Source organism: Phocoena sinus, chromosome 7 (genome assembly GCF_008692025.1).
Source record: "Phocoena sinus isolate mPhoSin1 chromosome 7, mPhoSin1.pri, whole genome shotgun sequence".
Taxonomy (NCBI): Eukaryota; Metazoa; Chordata; class Mammalia; order Artiodactyla; family Phocoenidae; genus Phocoena; species Phocoena sinus.
In genome coordinates this window covers 92,681,648-92,702,856 of record NC_045769.1, presented here as the reverse complement: position 1 = coordinate 92,702,856, position 21,209 = coordinate 92,681,648, and the positions used below count along the sequence as shown (strand labels likewise).

At 38.4% G+C, this 21,209-nt stretch overlaps 1 protein-coding gene across 2 annotated transcripts in view; it reads left to right on the top strand.

The window, feature by feature from the left end:
* The window catches only part of HNMT (histamine N-methyltransferase), a 36,537-nt gene extending 15,717 nt beyond the window's left edge, over positions 1-20,820 (top strand). Inside the window, exons 3-6 of one of the 2 annotated variants that reach the window (XM_032636534.1) lie at positions 7,968-8,075; positions 9,123-9,253; positions 12,814-12,907; positions 20,073-20,820. In XM_032636534.1, the coding sequence (XP_032492425.1) occupies positions 7,968-8,075; positions 9,123-9,253; positions 12,814-12,907; positions 20,073-20,428 (689 nt within the window). In that variant the 3' untranslated portion in view covers positions 20,429-20,820. The remainder of the gene's footprint in view (positions 1-7,967; positions 8,076-9,122; positions 9,254-12,813; positions 12,908-20,072) is intronic. The other variant, XM_032636535.1, reaches the window with a different exon arrangement.
* Positions 20,821-21,209: the final 389 nt, after the last annotated feature.

Here is a 21,209-nt window from a genome sequence, read left to right as displayed (position 1 = left end):
ATACTGACAGAACTGCCTCCATACTGAGGCTCCCATGGGGCGAGAGAGAGAGAGAGAGAGAGAGAGAGAGAGAGAGAGAGAGAGAGAGAGAGAGAAGAGAAGGGATCTCGTCAAGAATCTTTTATCTTTTATACTGCAGCTCAGAATCAGATTGTTCTTGTTCTGGTTGCAAACCCATAGCTGAAATTATTTTTCATCACTAAGCAGAGAGTTATCTGGGCAATTTTTCTCCCTAGAAACAATTTTTTTGTGCCTGATACTCTAGTAGAGGGAAAAAGGAAGATTGTAATCTTAATGCAACTGTAATAGAATAAAATTTTTCCTGCTGATACTCTAAAGAATTCACTTTTTTTTTTTTTTTTTTGCGGTACGGGGGCCTCTCACTGTTGTGGCCTCTCCCGTTGCGGAGCACAGGCTCCGGACACGTAGGCTCAGTGGCCATGGCTCACGGGCCCAGCCGCTCCGTGGCATGTGGGATCTTCCCAAACACGAACCCGCATCCTCTGCATTGGCAGGCAGACTTTCAACCACTGCGCCACCAGGGAAGCCCTTCACATATATTTTGATATTAGAAATGAAGCAAGAATAGACGGAAATCAAATGGCTGGAGATAACTTGACCAGTCTTTAATCCTCCATTTTCTTGGCATGGAGGATGTTCTTATTTGGGGCAGCCCCAGGGTTCTCAAGCTGGGCTTTGTGTTTCATTGAATGTAGCTCAGTCAGAAAGACAAGCCATCACGAATACATGATGAGTGCTCTTTCCATTTTATTATGGAGCTGCCCATTTAGAAAGGCAAATCTTCATTCCTTCTTTCCCAGTCTCCTTCAGCCTTCTCTTAAATGTCACCTTTTCCTGGAGGCTTACATGACCACCCAACTGAAAATCACAGAGCTTCCCCTCATGGCTTCCCCTTGCTATTTTTTGCCTTGGTTTTCTCCATGGGACTTATCATCATCCATAACGGTTAGATATTTTGTCTATTTTATTCATTGCTGTATCTCCAGTGATTAGAACCTAGCATTTAGTAGGTGCTTAAAAATATTTGTTGAGTTAATGTATAATAACTTCAATTTATTGAATTATGACTATATATCATGAACTGTGGTAAATTATCTCCATATAATGTCTTTAACATTCAGAGTGACCCTGCAGAGTAGACCATATTATCCCTAATTTACACATATGCAATTTAAAGGGCAGAGATATTAACAAATTTGCATAAGACATTTCTAGTGAATACTAAATTTGAGTTCAATTTTTCTATAGCCTCTAACTTTTCCTTTTCATATTTTTGTTTTCCTTTTTAATCAAATGACCTCGGATTTCAAGCAAAAAGGCAACATTCCTCTGCTATCTCATGAAATATATCCTTGAAGTTCAGGGAATGGAGAAAAATTGTCTGGAAGATAATGTCCCCACCTTTTCCCTATTTTTGAACTTTTTAAGTTCCACTGTCAGGTTTCAATTATATGTTGTTCTTCAAATATAGGTATGATGCATTTAAAATATGGCCCATATGAAAGCAAGATATTATAACCACAAAAATACCTGACTGTGAAATTAAGTAAAACACTCAACTTAGGTCAGAAAGGAGACATGGGAAGTCATACTATAGTTGTAGATGATTTGAGGGACAGAGTAGTACAAAAGAAAGAGATTTGCGAGGAAGGAGATTTTAAAAAGTTAGTTTTCATTTAACTTCCCAAATCAAAAAGTCAGGATAGAAAATAATACAGGAGTGAACAGAACAGAAAAAAACAACAAAACACCCACAACCCAGCCTAATAGAAAAAAAACACAAAAAAACAAAACAAAAAAAAAACCACCCACAACTCAGCCTACTAGAAAATAATTTCTGATTCATGCTGACACATGTTTGGATTTTCCTCTTTGCTCAATCTCCACATATTGATCAACTGAGAAAATCAGTTACATCATCATAAAATGCCCAGACTCCAAAATCATTAATTTGCTTTGCTAGTCACAAAACGGGGTGCGGGAGGGAAGGAAAGAAAAGAAAAAAAAAAGAAGGATGGTATATTGGAAAGAGTTTGCTTAATCCCTATAATTTTTCCATTTGTCACAGGAAACTTTGCAGATTTTGTTCCAAAGCTTTAGGGGGAAACATGTAATAATAAGGCTTTAGTTAACTCAAACAACTGCTGGCCTAAAGGCTTAGGATGTCATCAATAAGTAGTCTACAATTGCCAGAATTATGATCAAGCAATGCCTAACGAGAGAGCATATATGAAAGGAGACTGACTATAAAATGAATAAGTACTCCCTTACTCCTCTTAAATATTGTTTTCTGGACCTGAAAGTTAAGATTTCCAGAAGGCTCTGCGATGCACAATAAAAGCAGCAGACTGCTGGCTTCCACGTTTCTTTTGTTTACCCCTGAATTTGTGGAGAATTTCTGAATTATTTGACTGATTCATTTCTAGTTTACCTTCCCCCATTCTTTTGGCATATTAGTTTGGCTTGGGTGCTCTTTAAAAGCCTTTATAGGGCATTTAACGTCTGATACTGGAACACATTCATAATGTTATGGCTCCTATTCAGAAGGATCCAGCTGAGAAAGAACAAATGATCTGCTTTCTTTCTTTTTTTTTTTTCATTGTTTGAATCTCTTTACTGCTGGCTCATGGTACTATAGGGTCTGATAACCCCTCACATGCTTTTCAGTGATTAATGATCAACCTGCTCAGTTGCTTAATCCAGCATTTTAGAGTCCTTGATACTTTTTTAACAAACTCATTGGAATCAAGCCTTTGCTAGTGAATAAAATAAATAAGTGCATTAAAGCAATAATTCAGATCAGGGAACACAAGGTTTTATCTGTGTTGCCAACTCCAATCAAATAACTGGCAGCTTCTTTTTTTTTTTTTTTTTTGTGATACGTGGGCCTCTCACCGCTGTGGCCTCTCCCGTTGCGGAGCACAGGCTCCAGACGCTCAGGCTCAACGGCCGTGGCTCACGGGCCCAGCTGCTCCACGGTATGTGGGATCCTCCCGGACCGGGGCACGAACCCGCGTCCCCTACATTGGCAGGCGGACTCCCAACCACTGCGCCACCAGGGAAGCCCAACTGGCAGCTTCTGTCTGAAGGATTCTGATGCTACTGCTAGGCTCTGTGAGAAAGCCTGTAGTTAGTGATGTGTGGAAGAGTTCATGCCTAAGAGTCAGTCGGATGAAGTGAGGCAGTGAGGGGAGAGTCTTCCTGGCAGAGGAGAGAGCACAGGCAAAATGTAGGGAAGAGTCATGATGTCGATGGGGGGGGCGCGGGGGAGAGCGAAGCGTAGAAACACAAGAAATTCAAGGTTCCTAGAGACAAAAATTTCAAAACATGAAGTTGTGAGAGATGAGAATAAGAAAGCAGGCAAGGTGGTCTGTGCTCAGTTAAGGAGTTTGGACTTAATCTAGTTGATTAGTCATTAGAAGGTTTTAACCTCAGAAATATTGGGCTTGCTTATTAGCTCAGGGTTTTAAATGGTTGTTGTAGTGATGGCTTTGAGGGAGACAAAATTCAGCAGAGACAGGCTGAACTTTTAGGTTATTATTTTAGTATTCCAAGAGATAGGTAATTTGGGCCTAAACAAGGACATTGCTAGTATGGATGGAAAAGAGAAAGTAAAGAAACATTTAGCAGGAAAACTTACAGGTGGCCAGGGAGGGAAGATGAAGAAAAGAGCAAAGCTTGGATGTCTGGATGGAAAGTAAACAGGATAGGTGATGTATCAAGAAAATATTTGTAACTAAATTTATTTAGAACTGAATTATACATGTTTAGACTGTAATACTACAGAACATCTGAACCACCTCTCTACTGACTCTCTTTTATGGGGGAAAGAGGTTCATATAATTTTTTTAAATGCATTTCTCTTATTTCTGAGTGATACAAGAATGCAAACTACATATGGTATGAGATCAAGGAATATATTGTCTTATGGGAGATCTCTCTCTCTCTCTCTCTCTCTATATATATATATATATATATATATATATAATCTCACAATAAGAAATAATAGAGTCTGTTATAAATAACAAACATAACACAGAAAATAAGTGCCTTACAAGCATGGTGACATTGTTTATTGTCAAACCCAGGATACTTTTAAGAATGAGAGTGGGAGGGAGTGAAAGGAGTAAAATTATTACAGTTTTTTGAAATATTTATTTATTGAACAAATTGTTTTTATTATATCGGTCAATTTATAAAATAGTTCTTTTATGTCATCAAAAAGTTTATGAATAACAAATGTTGGCAAGGATGTGGAGAAAAGGGAACCCTAGTACACCGCTGGTAGGAATGTAAATTGGTGTAGCCGCTATGGAAAACAGTATGGAGATTCCTCAAAAAACTAAAACTAGAAATATCAAATGATCCAGAAATTCCACTCCTGGGTATATAGCCAAAGAAAACAAAAACACTAATTCGAAAAGATACATGCACCCCAATGTTCACAGCAGTATTACTTACAATAGCCAAGATACGAAAGCAACCTAAGTGTTCATCAACAGTTGAATGGATAAATAAGATGGGATACATATATCACCATGGAATATTACTCAGCCATAAAAAAAGAATGAACTTCTGCCATTTGCAACAACATGGATGGACCTAGAAGGTATTTGTGCTAAGTGAAATAAGTCAGACAGAGAGAGACAAATACTTGGTTATCACCTATACGTGCAATCTAAAAAATAAAATGAAAGAATGAATATAACAAAACAGAAACAGACTCAAAGAGAACAAACTAGTGGTTACCAGTGAGGAGAGAAAAGGGGGCAGGAGCAAGATAGACGTACGGGATTAAGAAGTACAAACTACTATGTATGAAGTAAATAAGCTATACAACAGCACAGGGAATATAGCCAATATTTTATAATAACTACGTATGAAGTATCATCTATAAAAATTTTGAATCATTCTGTTGTACACCTGAAAACTAATATAATATTGTAAATCAACTATATCTCAATACAAAAAACTTTAAAATATAGTTATTTTTTTTAAAGTATTTTCAAAAATAAAATTGCAGTGATAATATTTTGTTAGAAATTAAAGAAACTTGGGAAACAAAACCAGATGGGACATTAGCACCAGGAGCAAGTACAACTGTCCCTGGCAAACAAGAAGTGTGGTCACCTGACTTATGAAGTCAGAACTGCATTTTACGTGCTACCCCCTGAGGAAATAATTTCATTATCTCCTCTTGTTGTTAATTTCTTCTAGGGACCCAGCAGTGAATGCACAGAAGGTTCGTGTCCACACGTGGGCTCACACTCTATAGAGGTTGTTACATGAACCTACGGGTTCCGAGTCTCCATTGCAATTCTAGCATTGTGTCCTCTGTCATTGCCATAGGAGGTGGGACTGGGTGGCTCTATGGTAGAACATTCTGCAGGTTGGGAAAGGGACAAGATGGGAACGAGCCCTGGGGATGTGCTAGATACATTCTTCCATTTGGGTAGATCCCACTATCTGAATTTTAAAATGTTGGGTTTGGGAGCCTCAGAATTAATGATTTTTTTAATCTAAAATATATGGCTAGGCGCATAGCACAGGGAGATCAGCTCGGTGCTTTGTGACCACCTAGAGGGGTGGGATAGGGAGGGTGAGAGGGAGGGAGATGCAAGAGGGAAGAGATATGGGGACATATGTATATGTATAGCTGATTCACTTTGTTATACAGCAGAAACTAACACACCATTGTAAAGCAGTTATACTCCAATAAAGATGTTAAAAAATAACAATAATAAAATCATTGCATGCTAATAGAAAAAATAAAATAAAATACGTGGCTAGGCTGATAGAGGCAAGAACAGAACTTTTGGCCTCTGGGCCTTTGGGGCAAGCTGGAATCTCTCTATTTCTCATTAGCCCACAGATTTTCCTATCAGCCTTTTGCCTTAGTTATCTTTTGTACCCTCCAAAAATAATTACTGTAGAGAAAAACTTCCTATGTCCTTTTAGTATTTGGTGTTTTCCTATGGCTTAGTATGAAGTTGTTAGAAAAACAAACACTTCGGAGTCAGACAAGTATGCCGTAAACTTTAGGCACATTAATGTCCCCTCGGCGTCCAGTTACTCAAATCACCTTATCTAGTTGGGAACAATACTGTGGCATTTGCGATAGCACTGTGGTCAGGATTAAGTGAGATGTTTCAAGTCAAGTGCCTAGCACAGTGTTTGACAAATAATAGGTGGCCAATAAATGACGGCTAGAATAATGATTAAGGAAGGACTAAAAGGTGTCAGGTCCAGCTACGGAGAAAACTGTCACATAGGCTTCTTCATCCTCTGTTTCAGCTTCCTTCCCATATCTTCTCCCCCCTAATCCCCACTGTCTCCCATTACCAGTACTTGGGACTCTCATTATACCATTAGACGGCCCTCTTTTCCAAGTCTAGCATCTTTTGTTCCTGATTTATCTTCCTCATCTCCTTCTTTTCAGACCTCTCAGTCTTACGACCTATGCTTTTTCCGCCCACCATATCTAACCTTGTAAAGGTTCTGTTAATGCCATTTATGCCAAAATGTTAACGACTAATGTCATTTTCATATGCTAGTCTTGCCAGCACATAAGTCTGTTTTAGTGAAGGTCAACATGATAACTAAGAGAATAAAAGTGCAAACTTAATTTGGAGGCATCAGTAATAGAGAAAGAAGAGAGATTTTTAAAGAGAAGGACTCAATGATAACAATAAAAATAACGAACAGCTAACATTTATTAGGTGCCAATTCTATTTTGCACCATGCTTTATAAGCATTGCCTCATTTAATCCCCTCACCCAATAAATTATGTACTATTAATATTGCTGTTTTTCTCATGAGGAAAATGCACCTTGGAGAGATAAAGCAAGTTTCCAAAGGTCCTAATACCAAGTAAGCGGATCAGACAGGTTTGGAACTCAAGTCTATCCAACTTACCGTCATCTGTCTCTCTTACATAGTCACCTACAGGCTAAATTTTCATCAGGGCAGGTATCTATTTGCTCCTCTTATCATCATTTGCTAGAGCCTGGTGTAGTGCCTGGCACATAGTAAATAATCAATCATTGGTGCCTGAATTAATGCATAAATATCTATTCTGCCATAACTTCCTCTCCATTTACCTCTCTGGGATCACCTCTTGCATGGAGGCACTGCCTTGCCTAACATTCCAAAACTCTGAATTGCCACTAGTCCCACATATACGATTCTGTTTCCTGACTTCCTGTCCTCTCTACCTGCAATTCTCATTTCCCCGGAAGTCCCTGGGCTAACTTCCACTTACCCTGTAACAGAGAACTCAGGAGTGATCTGCCATGAAGCTTTCCCTCTCTCTGGCCTCTCCTCCTATCCTCTCCCTCACTGTCTCCTTTCTCCTTCCCACCTTGGTCCAGCCCAGCCAGAGTTCTTTCCATGTCTGTCTATACCACTAGACCATGGTGTTTTTGAGGGCACATGTCTGATATACTTGTTTATCCTTTTTTATACCTGACATATTTTGTATGTGACATATATTTTGTATGCATCTGGCCTAGCCTAATTTATCAATTCTATGGCATGTTTTTTCCATACTTAACATCTCTGAAATTGATATACATCTTCCAGTTGATGAAATCTTAAAATTATAATTGACAGTATTTTTTCCGATTTAATGATATAAAAAGAAGGGCTGTTTGCATCCTATAATGAAGGGCATCTTAGACTTACTGTAATATAATAACTGATATTAAATAAAGGCTATATGAATGAATGAATGAATGAATGAACAGCAATCATAGCCCTCCTCAAATCACATTACTCTTCCTACTTACAACTTAGCTGTTCTGCATCATAGACGTTGTGGCAGGGCAACAGCTGAGTATTATTCTTTATTTATGCTGGGCTTTCCTAGAGATAATAAACTCGTTCAAATTATTCTTACTCATTTCTTTCTGTACTGAGGTGATCTGTTCCCTATGCTTTTCTTCCAGGTGAAATTGATCTTCATATCCTCTCCAAAGTGCAGGCTCAATACCCAGGAGTTAGTATCAACACTGAAGTGGTTGAACCAAGTGCTGAACAAATCACCAAGTACAAAGGTACTTGTAATCCACAGTGCTGTAGATCAAATTCTGTTCTGAAAGGCCTGTCACCCCAAATGCGTCCCTTCAGTCATTAACAACACAGCTGCTGTGGTATGTTCTTTGTAAGCTTATTGAGAGAAGAACCTGATTAATTTGTTTTCTTGGCAGGAATGACGAAACATCTCAGAATATAAATAGTGATGAGAATCCCCCCCCCCTTTTTTTTTTTTACTGACTCTCCATCCCTCCCCTGGTCATCAACTATTATTTTTGATATTTATTCTTAGAGACAGAGTCATTAATTCATTCAGAGGTATTTAAACAGAATCCCTGCCCTTAAAGAGCTTACGTTTCATTGCTTACAGCAGGAATCAGGAAACTTTTCTTTAAAAAGGGCCACAGAGTAAGTATTTTAGACTTAGAGGGCCACATGGTCTCTGTCACAACTAATCAGCTCTGCCACTGAAGCCCAAAAGCAGCCATAGATAATACATACACTAATGAGTGTGGGTGTGTTGCAATAAAACTTTATAAACACTAAAATTTGAATTTTATATCATTTTTACCTATCATGAAGTATTATTCTTCTTTTGATTTTGTTCAACCATTTAAAAGTGTAATGGCACAAGATATGAAAGAAGCATGAAATCAGAAAGTAGTGTATATTTTTAGCTTGCAGTCTATTTAAAAATAGGTGGTGGGAAGATATGGCCCATGCCATGGTTTGCTGATTCCTGACTTACAGAATCATATCACCTGTCTTACATCAATCTTCCATTGATAAAATTCACCAGTTGATTTCCCATTAACACCAAGGTAATAGCACCTATGTCTGATCAGGATTCTCGTAATTATTTCTTATTGACTCCATTCTCTAATTTCATTTAACACTAGAGGAAAAACTAGGATGAACTCTTTGGTCTTCTGGAGATTTATAAAAAAGAAAAGTGTGCTTTATATCTGTTATGTATATAACACTGATTGCATTAAAATTCTAAATGGAAATGGGTTCCGAATTTGCAGTTAAAATTGATGGTGTGCCACCTCTTCTCCGTATTTTAGAGCTTGTAGCCAAGACATCAAACCTCGAGAACATAAAGTTTACTTGGCATAAGGAGACATCATCTGAATATCAAAATAGAATGATGGAGAAAAAAGAACTTCAGAAGTGGGACTTTATTCATATGATTCAGGTAAGAAATATTTATTGTTATATACTCTCAAAGATTTTTCAGAAATATTTCAGAGTACCTAATATTTTAACTTTAAAAAGAAAAATGAAAATCTGATTTCTGATTTTACAAGTGACCATTATCTGTCCAAATTGAAGTTAAAGATGTTGACAATACTAAGAGATCCTCTGTAACATTTAAAAAGCCAGTTTTCTCTATGAAAAATACCCCCATAGTTACTGATTTTTTTTCAATGCTGGCTTGACTTTTGTGGGATTGAAAGTTCATAGATAGTAGAGTGTAACACATCCTAACACAATTCTCCAGTAACTCTAATGGTCTGGATGGACCAACATCCCAGAGTTTTTTCTGAATCCTCTTGCTTTTGCCTTCTTTTGATGACCTGGCTCGTGTGCACATGACAGAAGGGCAGGCTAGATGATTTCTCAGGTCAACAAAGTGTTACTGACATTAGTCAGCCATTACATAGGAATTTATTTCCATGGTCCAGCACTTATAGTGTATTTCTTAGAAATACGATAGTGTATTTCTTAGAAATATGGTAGTGTATTTCTTAGAAATACGATAGTGTATTTCCTAGAAATACGATAGTGTATTTCTTGGAAAGGGGGAGACAATTCAGTAGGTGGTATGGGGACATACTTCCAGAGGCCACTGACATATCTGGATAGCATATAGGTGTATAGGCTTTGGGTGTTGGCTACCATTAAAAGATGTGTATATTTTAGAAATACCACGATGAACAAGATGCTTTTTGCTTTCTATAGTCCACAAGCACAGTCATCCCAAAGGAATAAAGTTTTTAAAATCATAGGAAGAAATGACTCCAAGATCAGCATATCCAGGCAATCCTACATCTTTGCTTTCTTAGCGGACAAAATCTTTTACCTATAAGGGAGTCCTAACATTGCTCAGCAAACCTATGTTTCTCTAGTAGACTTACTTTCCCACCTTCTCAAACAGCTGGCCCTTGAACAACACAGGTTCGAACTGCGTGGGTCCACTTATATGTGGATTTTTTCAATAATAAATGCTACATGACTGGACGCAGAACCCCAGAAACAGAGAAACTGCATATAGGGAGGGCCAACTCTGTGTTATGTGTGAATATTTGTGCACAGAGTGTTGGTGTTCCTAACCCCTGCCTTGTTCAAGGGTCACCTGTATAACTATCTCATACCTCCCTCTCTCTCCTTATACCTCCTGTAATCCCTCCTCCACCACTCATTTCCAACTGATGACCTCACGTCCTATTCTGTAGCAAAAAGAGAAACCATCAGGTAAAAAATCATCTTTCACTCTCCAAATTTACAAACATAGCTGCACTTGTACGCACCATGTCTTTCTTTCCCCTTATTACAAAAGCCTCCCTTTATCAAAAACCAATGCCTCCACATATGCTCTGGATCCCATTCTTATAAAATTCTTTTTTTTTTTTTTTAGCATTTAAAAAAATCTGTATTCTACAAACATACCAGTGAATGCTATAAATAAGGTAATATGACATAAAACAAAATGAAAAATATATGTGAGACTGTTCTCTTTAGTGTAGAGAATTCATGGCAGTTGCTGTACTATCGAGCTACTTAAATAGATCTATATATTTATATCTATATATATATATATAATTCTTATATAATGTTGTAGCTTCAGAGATCATTCACCAGTTTCTCTCAAAAGCTCCACGTCTGTTCTTTCTTTCTCACAGCAACTCTGCTTCCTCTGCATTACTCCTCTGTCCCTCTCCATCTACTCTGCATTTTTCTGTGCTATTTCTCTGTCTCTCTATTGCTCCTTGCGGTCCTAGCATTCTCATGACATCCTTCAACTTAATATTCATAATCAACTGCAGAGATTCTGTGTCTATTAGATCAAATTTCAGAGCCTCTGCTATGACCCACCTCCTCTTTTCAGCCAGGTCATGTCATGGATGGTTAGCCACCTTGTGGATTAGCGGCATCTGGGTGCCTGTCTATGTATGGTCCCTGTGATGAACAGCATGGAGTGACATGATACTAAATATGGCCTGTGATGCTGCACAAGCCGTGTGCAGCTCCACTGTATTTCATTCATTTGTGTGAGAGGGGCATAGCTTAGGTTGTTTATGCTTTATGCAATAAATTCTATCATGGCATCTACATAAAACATTGAATTCTTGTTTAAGAGAGCTGAAGATGAGACGTAAAAAGTGTCTATGGGGGTAGATTCCAGGGATGTAAGTCCTTAGGGAAAATTTTCTACTGCCAATGTTTAATTCCAAGCTCTATCTGTGTTGGATGGAAAGACCTCTCCCTGCACTTCACCAGAGATGGTTCAGTTATTAAAAATGGGTGGGCTGGGCTTCCCTGGTGGCGCAGTGGTTGAGAGTCCGCCTGCCGATGCAGGGGATGCGGGTTCGTGCCCCGGTCCTGGAAGATCCCACATGCCGCGGAGTGGCGGGGCCCGAGAACCATGGCCGCTGAGCCTGCGCGTCCGGAGCCTGTGCTCCACGATGGGAGAGGCCACAACAGTGAGAGGCCCGCATACCGCAAAAAAAAAAAAAAAAAAAATGGGTGGGCTTACTTCACTCTGGGTCAGAAAGAGAAAAACAAATACCGTATGCTAACACATATATATGGAATATAAAAAAAAAAAAAAAGCTACTGGTGAACCTAGTTGCAGGGTAGGAATAAAGAGGTAGACATAGAGAATGGACTTGAGGACACGGGGTGGGAGGGCAAAGCTGGGGCGAAGTGAGAGTAGCATCGACATATATACACTACCGAATGTAAAATAGTTGGCTGGTGGGAAGCAGCGGCATAGCACAGGGAGATGAGCTGGGTGCTTTGTGACCACCTAGAGGGGTGGGATAGGGAGGATGGGAGGGAGGGGATATGCGGACATAGGTAGGCTTATGGCTGATTCACTTTGTTGTGCAACAGAAACTAACACGGTATTGTGAAGGAATTATACTCCAATAAAGATCTATTTAAAAAAAAAAAAAAAGGGGGTGGGCTGACTCCTAGCACCCTGGGACCATGCATGTAACTTTAGGCTTTATCCAGTCCATTTCCCTAGAGAATCTGTCAACATCAAAGCCTGTCACATTTTCCATGATTTTAAAAAAAAGCATCTGTGAGCCTACGGTGAAGCTAGTGCAAAGGGCTTAATTTTAAAACAACGCTCCATGAAATGGAATGTTTCTACGGTGCCAGCACCATTTTTGCCCAGAACTACCAAAACTCACAAAATATAGAGTGAGCATTAGAATTCAGTGCCCCCATGTGGAATGCAGACTGTCTCGAGCTATAAATGTCTGTGTTAATGAAGCCAGAAAGAGTAAAGTTTAAGCTGTTTGACTCTAGTTGAGTAAATACCATAGTTTCCCCTCTCCCCAAATATTTTCTCACACTATTATTCTATCTCTATATATAACATTTTTAATTTTTAAATTTCTTAAGTGTTTTGTTGAATAAAAATCCACTCAACTTGAACATCAAACCTTCTAGTGAGTATTTAGTCCAAGCAACAAAGACATTGACACAGAAAAGCATCTCGTTTCTCTCTTCCTTCATTTCTAGATGCTGTATTATGTAAAAGACATCCCAGCCACGCTGAAATTCTTCCATAGTCTCTTAGCTACCCGTGCTAAGATTCTCATTACTCTTGTGTCCGGTAAGTTATTTTCCTTCAGCCTGAATTTTAAAACAGTGATAGCGCATGGATACATGTGTTTGAAGGCAGCTGGTATATTTCATCTTCATTATGAAATTCTTGATTTGGCTTCTGATCAGAGTCAATTAATTAACACAGTATTAGGAAAATCCTTCACAACAGCTTTCAATTTAGGAGTTCCAGTGGAATTAAATGTCTGTTTACTTCTTTCTCTCGGGCAAATATATCCTTGTTGTCTCTATATAAAAAATATTTAACATACAGCAAATACAATGGATAGGAATGTTTTTAACGAGACTAAAAATAGTAAATATTCCTATTTACCTCCTTTTTGTCTCTTGAATGTCTCTCTTCTGTGATGTTTATTAATAAATGTCAATAAAATAAAGGTTTAAATATTTGGGACACTATCATATTTGATTAATCTGCATTTCTAGAGCCATTATCAATGTTCATTTAGGTTTTCTCAAATAAGTATCAAACATGGTCCCCTTGTTTTGTTTTGTGTTGTCGTGTTATTTTCCAAAGAAGGCATTTGATCATGTCATGTTGTTTCCAATGATACAATAAGTACCACACAGAGAACGTAAGTAAACAGATTAGCAAATGAAACACAGACATTGTTGCATTCATTAATTCATTACTTCTTTCATTCAGCAGTCTTTGTGGATTGTCCACACAGTGCTAGGCAGGTTCACTCCACATACACAGCAGCCTCTGTCTCCCTAAGCTTATACCAGACCCTGTACTCAGAAACCATATGTCGCAAAATGTATTTATTCTTTTCTTTATAAATTTATTTATTTATTTATTTTTGGCTGCATTGGGTCTTCGCTGCTGGCCGTGGGCTTTCTCTAATTGCTACGAGCAGGGGCTACTCTTCTCTGTGGTGCGCGGGCTTCAGTAGTTGTGGCGCCAGAGCTCAGTAGTTGTGGCTCACGGGCTCTAGAGTACAGGCTCAGTAGTTGTGGTGCATGGGCTTAGTTGCTCCCCAGCATGTGGGATCTTCCCGGACCAGGGCTCGAACCTGTGTGCCCTGCACTGGCAGGTGGATTCTCAACCACTGCGCCACCAGGGAAGTCCCCATGTATTCTTAAATATGAAGAATGGCTTTAAGGATGGCAAACATAGCTGTTGCCTATAATCCTGGGTTTGAACTCATGTGGGAGTTTGGCAAATGAGAGTTCCTGTACACAACCTCTTCTCTAAGGGAACATTTGATATACTATTTTTATCTCAGGTTAGTTAAAAATACTCATTTGTGTGGGAGAGTTCTATCTTACCATTTAGGAGGGCTTCCGTAAACTGGATGTTTCCCACCAACCTCTCTCTAAATTAGGACACTTGGGTAAAGCACTTTGTACTGCATTTAGGAATACAGAAGTCAATTTAGTTATCAACACTGAGGGCAGTCTATTCTTGATAATCTGTGTCAATAATAAAGAAACAGTGTTGCAGACAGAAATAGCAATTCATCCAGTAGTCATATATGTTTGATTTTAGGATATATTTCATATCAAATGAAGATCTACTGTTCTATATATTTGGTTTATGCTTAAATATTTTCAGAAGTCAAGTATTTGAGTGTCAGAAGGCAGCTGTCTATGAGTATAGGCCTACCAATAAGAAAAAGCCAGCCTAAGGTTTAGGAAGTGGAATGACCAGTCTACAAGCAACTGAGAATGGACTAAGTGCCCTTATGGATACAGTATTCTGCTGGCTACATCATGAATACGTTAATAGAATGCATGGTTTATTGGCATCAGGATATGTGCAAACCAAAACAGGTCCAGTGAAATGCAGGATGATACATAAAATCAAGAATGCTGAGGCACTTCCTAGCTGTGTGAACTTGGTCTGTGAGTCTTAGTTCATGCAAGGCCTATTCCCAGATAATCATACCTACATAATACGGCATCTATGCATACATGTAGTTCACATGTACTATGTCTATATACATTCATGGGGGAAAAAAATCAAAGAAAGGGAGTAAAAGCGCAAAAACCAGTTAGCTTTCATAAAAAAAAAGGTATTTTGAGTCAAAACTTATTCATTCGTAGTTTGATGGTGGAGATGTTTTACTAACTTTTTAAGCACACAGCTTACAATTTTTCATTACTGCACACAGCAGTGGGAGGCAGGTATCCCAAAGAGGAAAACACTGGTAACACACAACCCTCTTAACTCCGTGCTCTTCCTAAGATACCAGCTCCTTACTTCCCCCTTCTACCCCTCTTATTTGTTACCTAGAGCAGTTTAACTCCCTTTTGCTCTGCCTCTCTGACCTAGATAAACCTGTGCACCTATAAACCCATCTTAACAACAGTATATTTCTCTGAGATAAATTCTGTTGGCCCCTCGGTGTATGGAAGTGCCTATGGTCTTCTTTTTTAAAAATAGCAAGAACTGCTTTGTCGTATTAATAAAGCTGATATAAACATATGGGTCAACTTTCAGGAAAATAGAGCATAGTCAATTTCCAACAGTGAAAACAAAGTTAATCGCAAGAACTTTCCAATCAGATTTGTTTTATATCGTTGTCAATTAACATGTATAGAATTGATCCACATTTTTATTAGTCACTTTTTCATTTGATGATATCACTGCAAATCCCTATCTGCCAGACCAGTCTGTGGATAGCAGACAGGTTTGGGAAAGCTCCCCAGGTCATCTGAGGTGCCTGATCTACTTCCTACCTTACCGCTGTAGAAAAACCATTACCCTAAACTACCTTCTCAGCCCCAACTTGAACCCCCATTCTTCATACTTGCCCAATGAAAACATTCCTTAAACTTGAATATTACCCTAAAACTTGAAACACCCACACCAAAATGGTTCACACTAGGCTCTGTTTATATCACATTTGTTGCAGTCACTTTCTAAATGGAAGTTGCTTCATAATTACCCAGAAGTGAAGAAGCCTGTTTGTGTATTTCCTTTCTTTGGGGGCAATATTCTCATCCATAGCCTCATTGCAGTACAGCAAACTGAGTACTCGATGCCAGCAGAGTCAGACAAACATAGAACTAGTCACTAAATTAAATTTCTAAGAACACTCATCAAGCCAGTATCTCACCTAAGCACATAATGGTATGTCTGGATTAACATCTTGCTCTAAAAGGTCATCTTAAATATGCCCCACAGCTAAGGCTTCTGCCTGTCCATCCGAGTCAGACACTGACCTGTTACTGAACTGATGCGTTCTCTCTGTGAATAAACTGAAGTACTCAGTTATTTGAGCACCATATGGACACCCACTGTTTGCAATTTATTAGATTCTAAGATAATGAAATATAGGGTCAGTTTCTAGATTTAATTATGCAGGGCACCTAGCCTGGTTAAGGTGACAGGTGTATTCAGCATATTCAAACACAGCCTACACTCTTGGTCCCAAGTTGACTGCATAGGACAGTCATGTAGATTTGGTTCATCCAGCTTTTATTGAGCTCCTCTAGTTGGTCACTGCTAGGCTCCGGGGTTGCAAAGATGACTGTTACTCCTCTGCCTTTGAAAGGCTCCTAATCTAATGGAGGATTCAGACATGTACATACTTTCAAAACGGTGCTAATTTCTGATCAGAGGCAGATAGGGAGTTTAAGGAGAGTTCCCGGAGAGCAAGAGGCTCTGCCTCTTATCTCTAGTCCCAGATCTTTGCAAAACCCTTGGCAACTAGAAGAAGACACCCAGTGAATGTGTTTGAATTGAACTGAATAATTGTTTATTATTTCTGTCTTATACTATCCCAACTACAGCTAGTTCTGAATGTCCATTCAAAAAAAGATACTGTGTTTTAGCTAACATGATAGACATGGAATCAGAGAATACAGAAAGTTCTGGAGATCTGAAGATGGATTTAATAAACAGGAATAAAGGACTCAATAAAGAAGATACACATATTCACACGCACACAGTGCACACCGAAATAGGCAGAACAGAGGCTTTTCTCCTGTTCCTAAGTATCCATTAAAGAGTTAGCCCAGCTCAGTAAATATTTATTTATTTATAACAAACAGAAGTTCCTGATTATAATGATAAAAGGTTTGATTTGGGGATGAAAAAGAAGAGAAATAAGAAGAGGTGGATTTTTAAAATGAGGAGTATCCCACACTAAAATAATGTTAGTGGCATGTTTTTCTGCAAATGTAGTAGCCAGGCATTCGTTGAGAGAGTTGCTAATTAAAATGCAACTTATCTGGTTACAGGAGATTAGCCAGGAGATCAGTGACATTTTCTGTCTTGCCCTCTCCTTATCTAAGGAAGGAGGCAAATCATGGCGTGTTATTTTTAATAAGGGGGGTGGGGGTGAGGGACCTGGTTTACATCATGTTGAAAACAAAAGTAACACCATATGTTGTGCCCACCGAGAGCCATTATGATAATGTATCAGTCAGAAAGTTTCTAATTGCTCAGCTCAGAAATGGCACTGAGTCACAGAACACTGACACCAGCAAATTCTCTGCAATTAGTGTTTGGTTCTTTTTTCTCTGCCAGGGTGAAAAAAAAAAAAAATGATAACAGAGCCTTTCCTCAACCACCGAAATATTTATTTTCTTGTAGTCTTGTTTGCAGGCAAATTCTTATTTAGGCAGTCACTGTCTTTGGAATGAAAGATTTTTGTAACACATGCTCATGACCCTTATTTTTTTTCCCACTGAACTGAGGTTTTATTTTTTTCTGCTTCATTCCAATTCCACCTTCTTCTAGAGCTTATCCTGTAGTTATCGTTCCCTCTTCTGAAATGTTAGTGGAACATCAATTATCTAGGCTATTTATTATTTACCATTTTCTGCCTTGGTTATTCTCTTTTGTTGAGTTAAATCAGGAGACATTAGCCAAGCCCATGGATGAGGCCAACGTCCTATAATTATATGCAGAATTGTGTGGCTATATAGTGTTTGTGTACTTTTCTGGAGAGTCCGATTACTTTGATTACATCATAAAGGAGCTTTCGGAACCAAAAAAGTTCACGCCTTTGAAATCTTAATTTTTAATCCTGGAAACTCATAGAGTTGTAAGTTCTCTCTTATATTGCTTTGGCCAAGTCCAACTTAATTTCCTAACACTTGAGCAGTGTTTACTATGTGCCAGTCATGGTTCTAAGTGCCTTACTTTATCAACTTGGTGATCCTTGCAACAATCCTATGAAGATAGTCTATTATTATCCCTGATTTATAGATGACAAAACTGAGGCACAGGTTCATAAAGCTAGTAAGAGGAGAAGCCAGGCTTCACACTCAGAAAGTCAGGCTTCAGAGACCACTCTTAAATGCTGCACATATCCACTATCTCTGTAACAGCCCACTATTAGATGCGTATATTAGAAAGTCCATAAATAGCTGTTCTTTTGTTTTGATTTATTAGTATTATTACAGATGTCTGAAAAGCAAATTTGTCTTTTTACATTCTCAAGATTACAACCAGTGGAAATACATTATCAAAGTAATTCCATATAATATTCATTTATTTTGTAAGCACTTATTACACATCTGCCATGTGCTTACCATTGAGCAACGATTCACTTCAATTATCTCATTTAATACTTGCAGTTGCATTTGGGGTAAGTATGGTTATCTCTATCTTATAGATGAGAAAACTGAGGTTCTGAGAGACTAAATACCAAACCTCATCTCATTCATGAAGTGTCAGAACAGTCCAACCTATCTCTCCCACAGATGCTGTATCTCTTAGCTTCTACACTGGGCCAGGTTTTCAACTAAATACAACATACACTGCTAATATATCTTCTAAAGCTGGGGACAAAATTTTTAGGACTCAACCTAGTTGTTGCTGTCCAAGGCAGCATCCTGTAATTGTATAGACATGAGAGGCTACCCCATCTTTGGTCTGGGTAAACTATCATTGTATTTGCTGTGCTCTTTCTTTCTATTTCAATTTTTACTCTTAGACCCTTTCCTCTGAACCAGACTAACATAAACAACTGCCTTCCTCCTATCACCACCTGAATGTCCAATGGGGACCTCAACCTTATGTCTCCAAAACCAGATGCCTGATAACACATTTAAACATGTTCCTCCCCCATTCTTCCCATTTCCAATAATGGCAATTTTCTCTTTTCAGATGCTTGGGCCAAAATGACTGGGATCATCACTGATTCTTTTCTTTCCTTCACTATCCAAATTATTATTGTTAACAATATCCAAATCATTAGCAAATGGCATTGGATCTAGGAGTGTAATATATAAAAAAATTCAACCACTTCTCATCACCTCCAATCTTGCTGGTGCAACGTAACATCATCTAACACCCAGATTATTGCAGTAGCTTTCTTACTGTTCTTCCTGATCTGTCCTTATGCCCCTATAGTCTATTCTCAATAGAGAATAGTCCATCTGTGTGGCCAGAGCGACCTTATGAAAATGCAAATCAGGTTAAGTCACTCTAATATTGTGTTGTCCAATATGGAAGCCACAGTTGGCTACTGAAAGTGAAATGAATTAAGATGGAGTAACACTTAAAATTCATTCCCTTAGTCACACTAGCCACAGTTTACATGTTCCATAACCATAAAGTGGTTACTGGCTAGGATACTGGACAACGCAAATATGGAACATGTCCAAGAGTCCAGAAAATTCTATTAGACCACACTACAATGGCTTCTCATCTTTTTCCATATGATCTAGCACCCAGTCTACTCCTCACCATCACCCATACAACCTCCTCTCCTTCCACGCTCCCCTCTGTTCACTCAATTCCAATCTCACTGGCTTCCTGGCTAGTTCTTAACAAGCCAAGCCTGTTCCTGCTTCAGGTCCTTTGCAGTTGCTCTTCTCTCTACCTGGAGTAATCTTCTCTCTGATATCTGTGTGGATTGCTGTCATGTCTCTGCTCCAATGTCACATTATTAGAGAGACTGTCTGCGACCACCTGATATAAAACAGCAACCCATCCAACTCTTTGATCCCCCTTATTCCTTGCTCTGATTTGTTTTTCATTAGCACTCTGCACCATCTGATATACGACCTATTTACTTATTTAACTTTCTCTCCTCCCACCCCCTTCACTCCTTGAACTGAGCTACACAAAGGCAAGGATTTCTTTTTTTTTAAATTGACTGCTCTATTCCAAGCATCTAGTGTACTGGCTGGCAGAGTAGGTAAAGGCAAAGAAGAATAGCTGAAAGCATGAATTTTGTTCTGTTGCACAGAAACCAGTGGCTGGGACAAGCTATGGAAAAAGTACGGATCTCACTTACCCCGGGATGACCTCTGCCAGTATGTCACGTCATCTGACCTCGTGCAGATGCTGGACAAGTTGAGGATTAAGTATGAGTGTTATGACCTTCTTTCCACCATGGACATATCTGACTGTTTTATTGATGGCAATGAGAATGGAGACCTGCTTTGGGATTTTTTGACAGAAACCTGCAACTTTAGTACAACAGCACCACCTGATCTCAAAGCAGAGATTATGAAAGATCTGCAAGACCCTGAATTCAGTGTCAAGAAAGAGGGGAAGGTTCTTTTCAATAACAGTCTGAGTTTCATAGTGGTTGAGGCATAAATGTCCACCATGAGAATGTATTCAAAAGCTATAGTCTGAACAATTTTGATCATCCACTTATTTGTGCATTAAAATTATAAATATATCTCATAATATAAACAGAGCATTTTCTCTGAGATGTAAAATCTAGAAAATCCCAAGATATTCTTGGACTTCCACGTGGAATCATATATGACACTGCTGGTCTTATCCCATCCCTTCTATCGGTAAAGAGACTACATGCTGTCTACACACCACATAATCTGGAAAAATGAGACAACTAGGTTTCACGGGCTTATTGACAATAAAACCCTTTCCATTTGTTGATTATAATGGAATTTCCTGGAATACTAATAAAATGTGTGCTATGGATTTTTAAAATACTAGTAAAGTATATGCTTATTGATACCTTGCACATTAAGAAAGCATATGTTTATTGATTTTTTCCCCTTCTGTGAAGAAGTATTTCTCTATGTGCATTTCTTTATTGTAGTTTCTTATTTTTAAAGATTACTCTAATTAACTTTGTTATGTGTTGTCATTTCCTCCCACTTTGTTTCCTCTTTTAATTTTGTCTATGATCTTGTAGTGTTTTGTTTGTTTTCTGCTATACTAAAGATTTTCTACTTTATTCAGTCAAATTTAGTTTTTTTCCTTTTTTAATTTCTGGACTTCTGACACATTTTAAAAGGCCTCCTAAAACCAAGGTTTTAGAATATTAACATATTTAATCATAATAATTTTATAATTTCACTGTAAAAAAATCTTTGATATGTTTGAAGTTTACATAAGTATCAAGAGT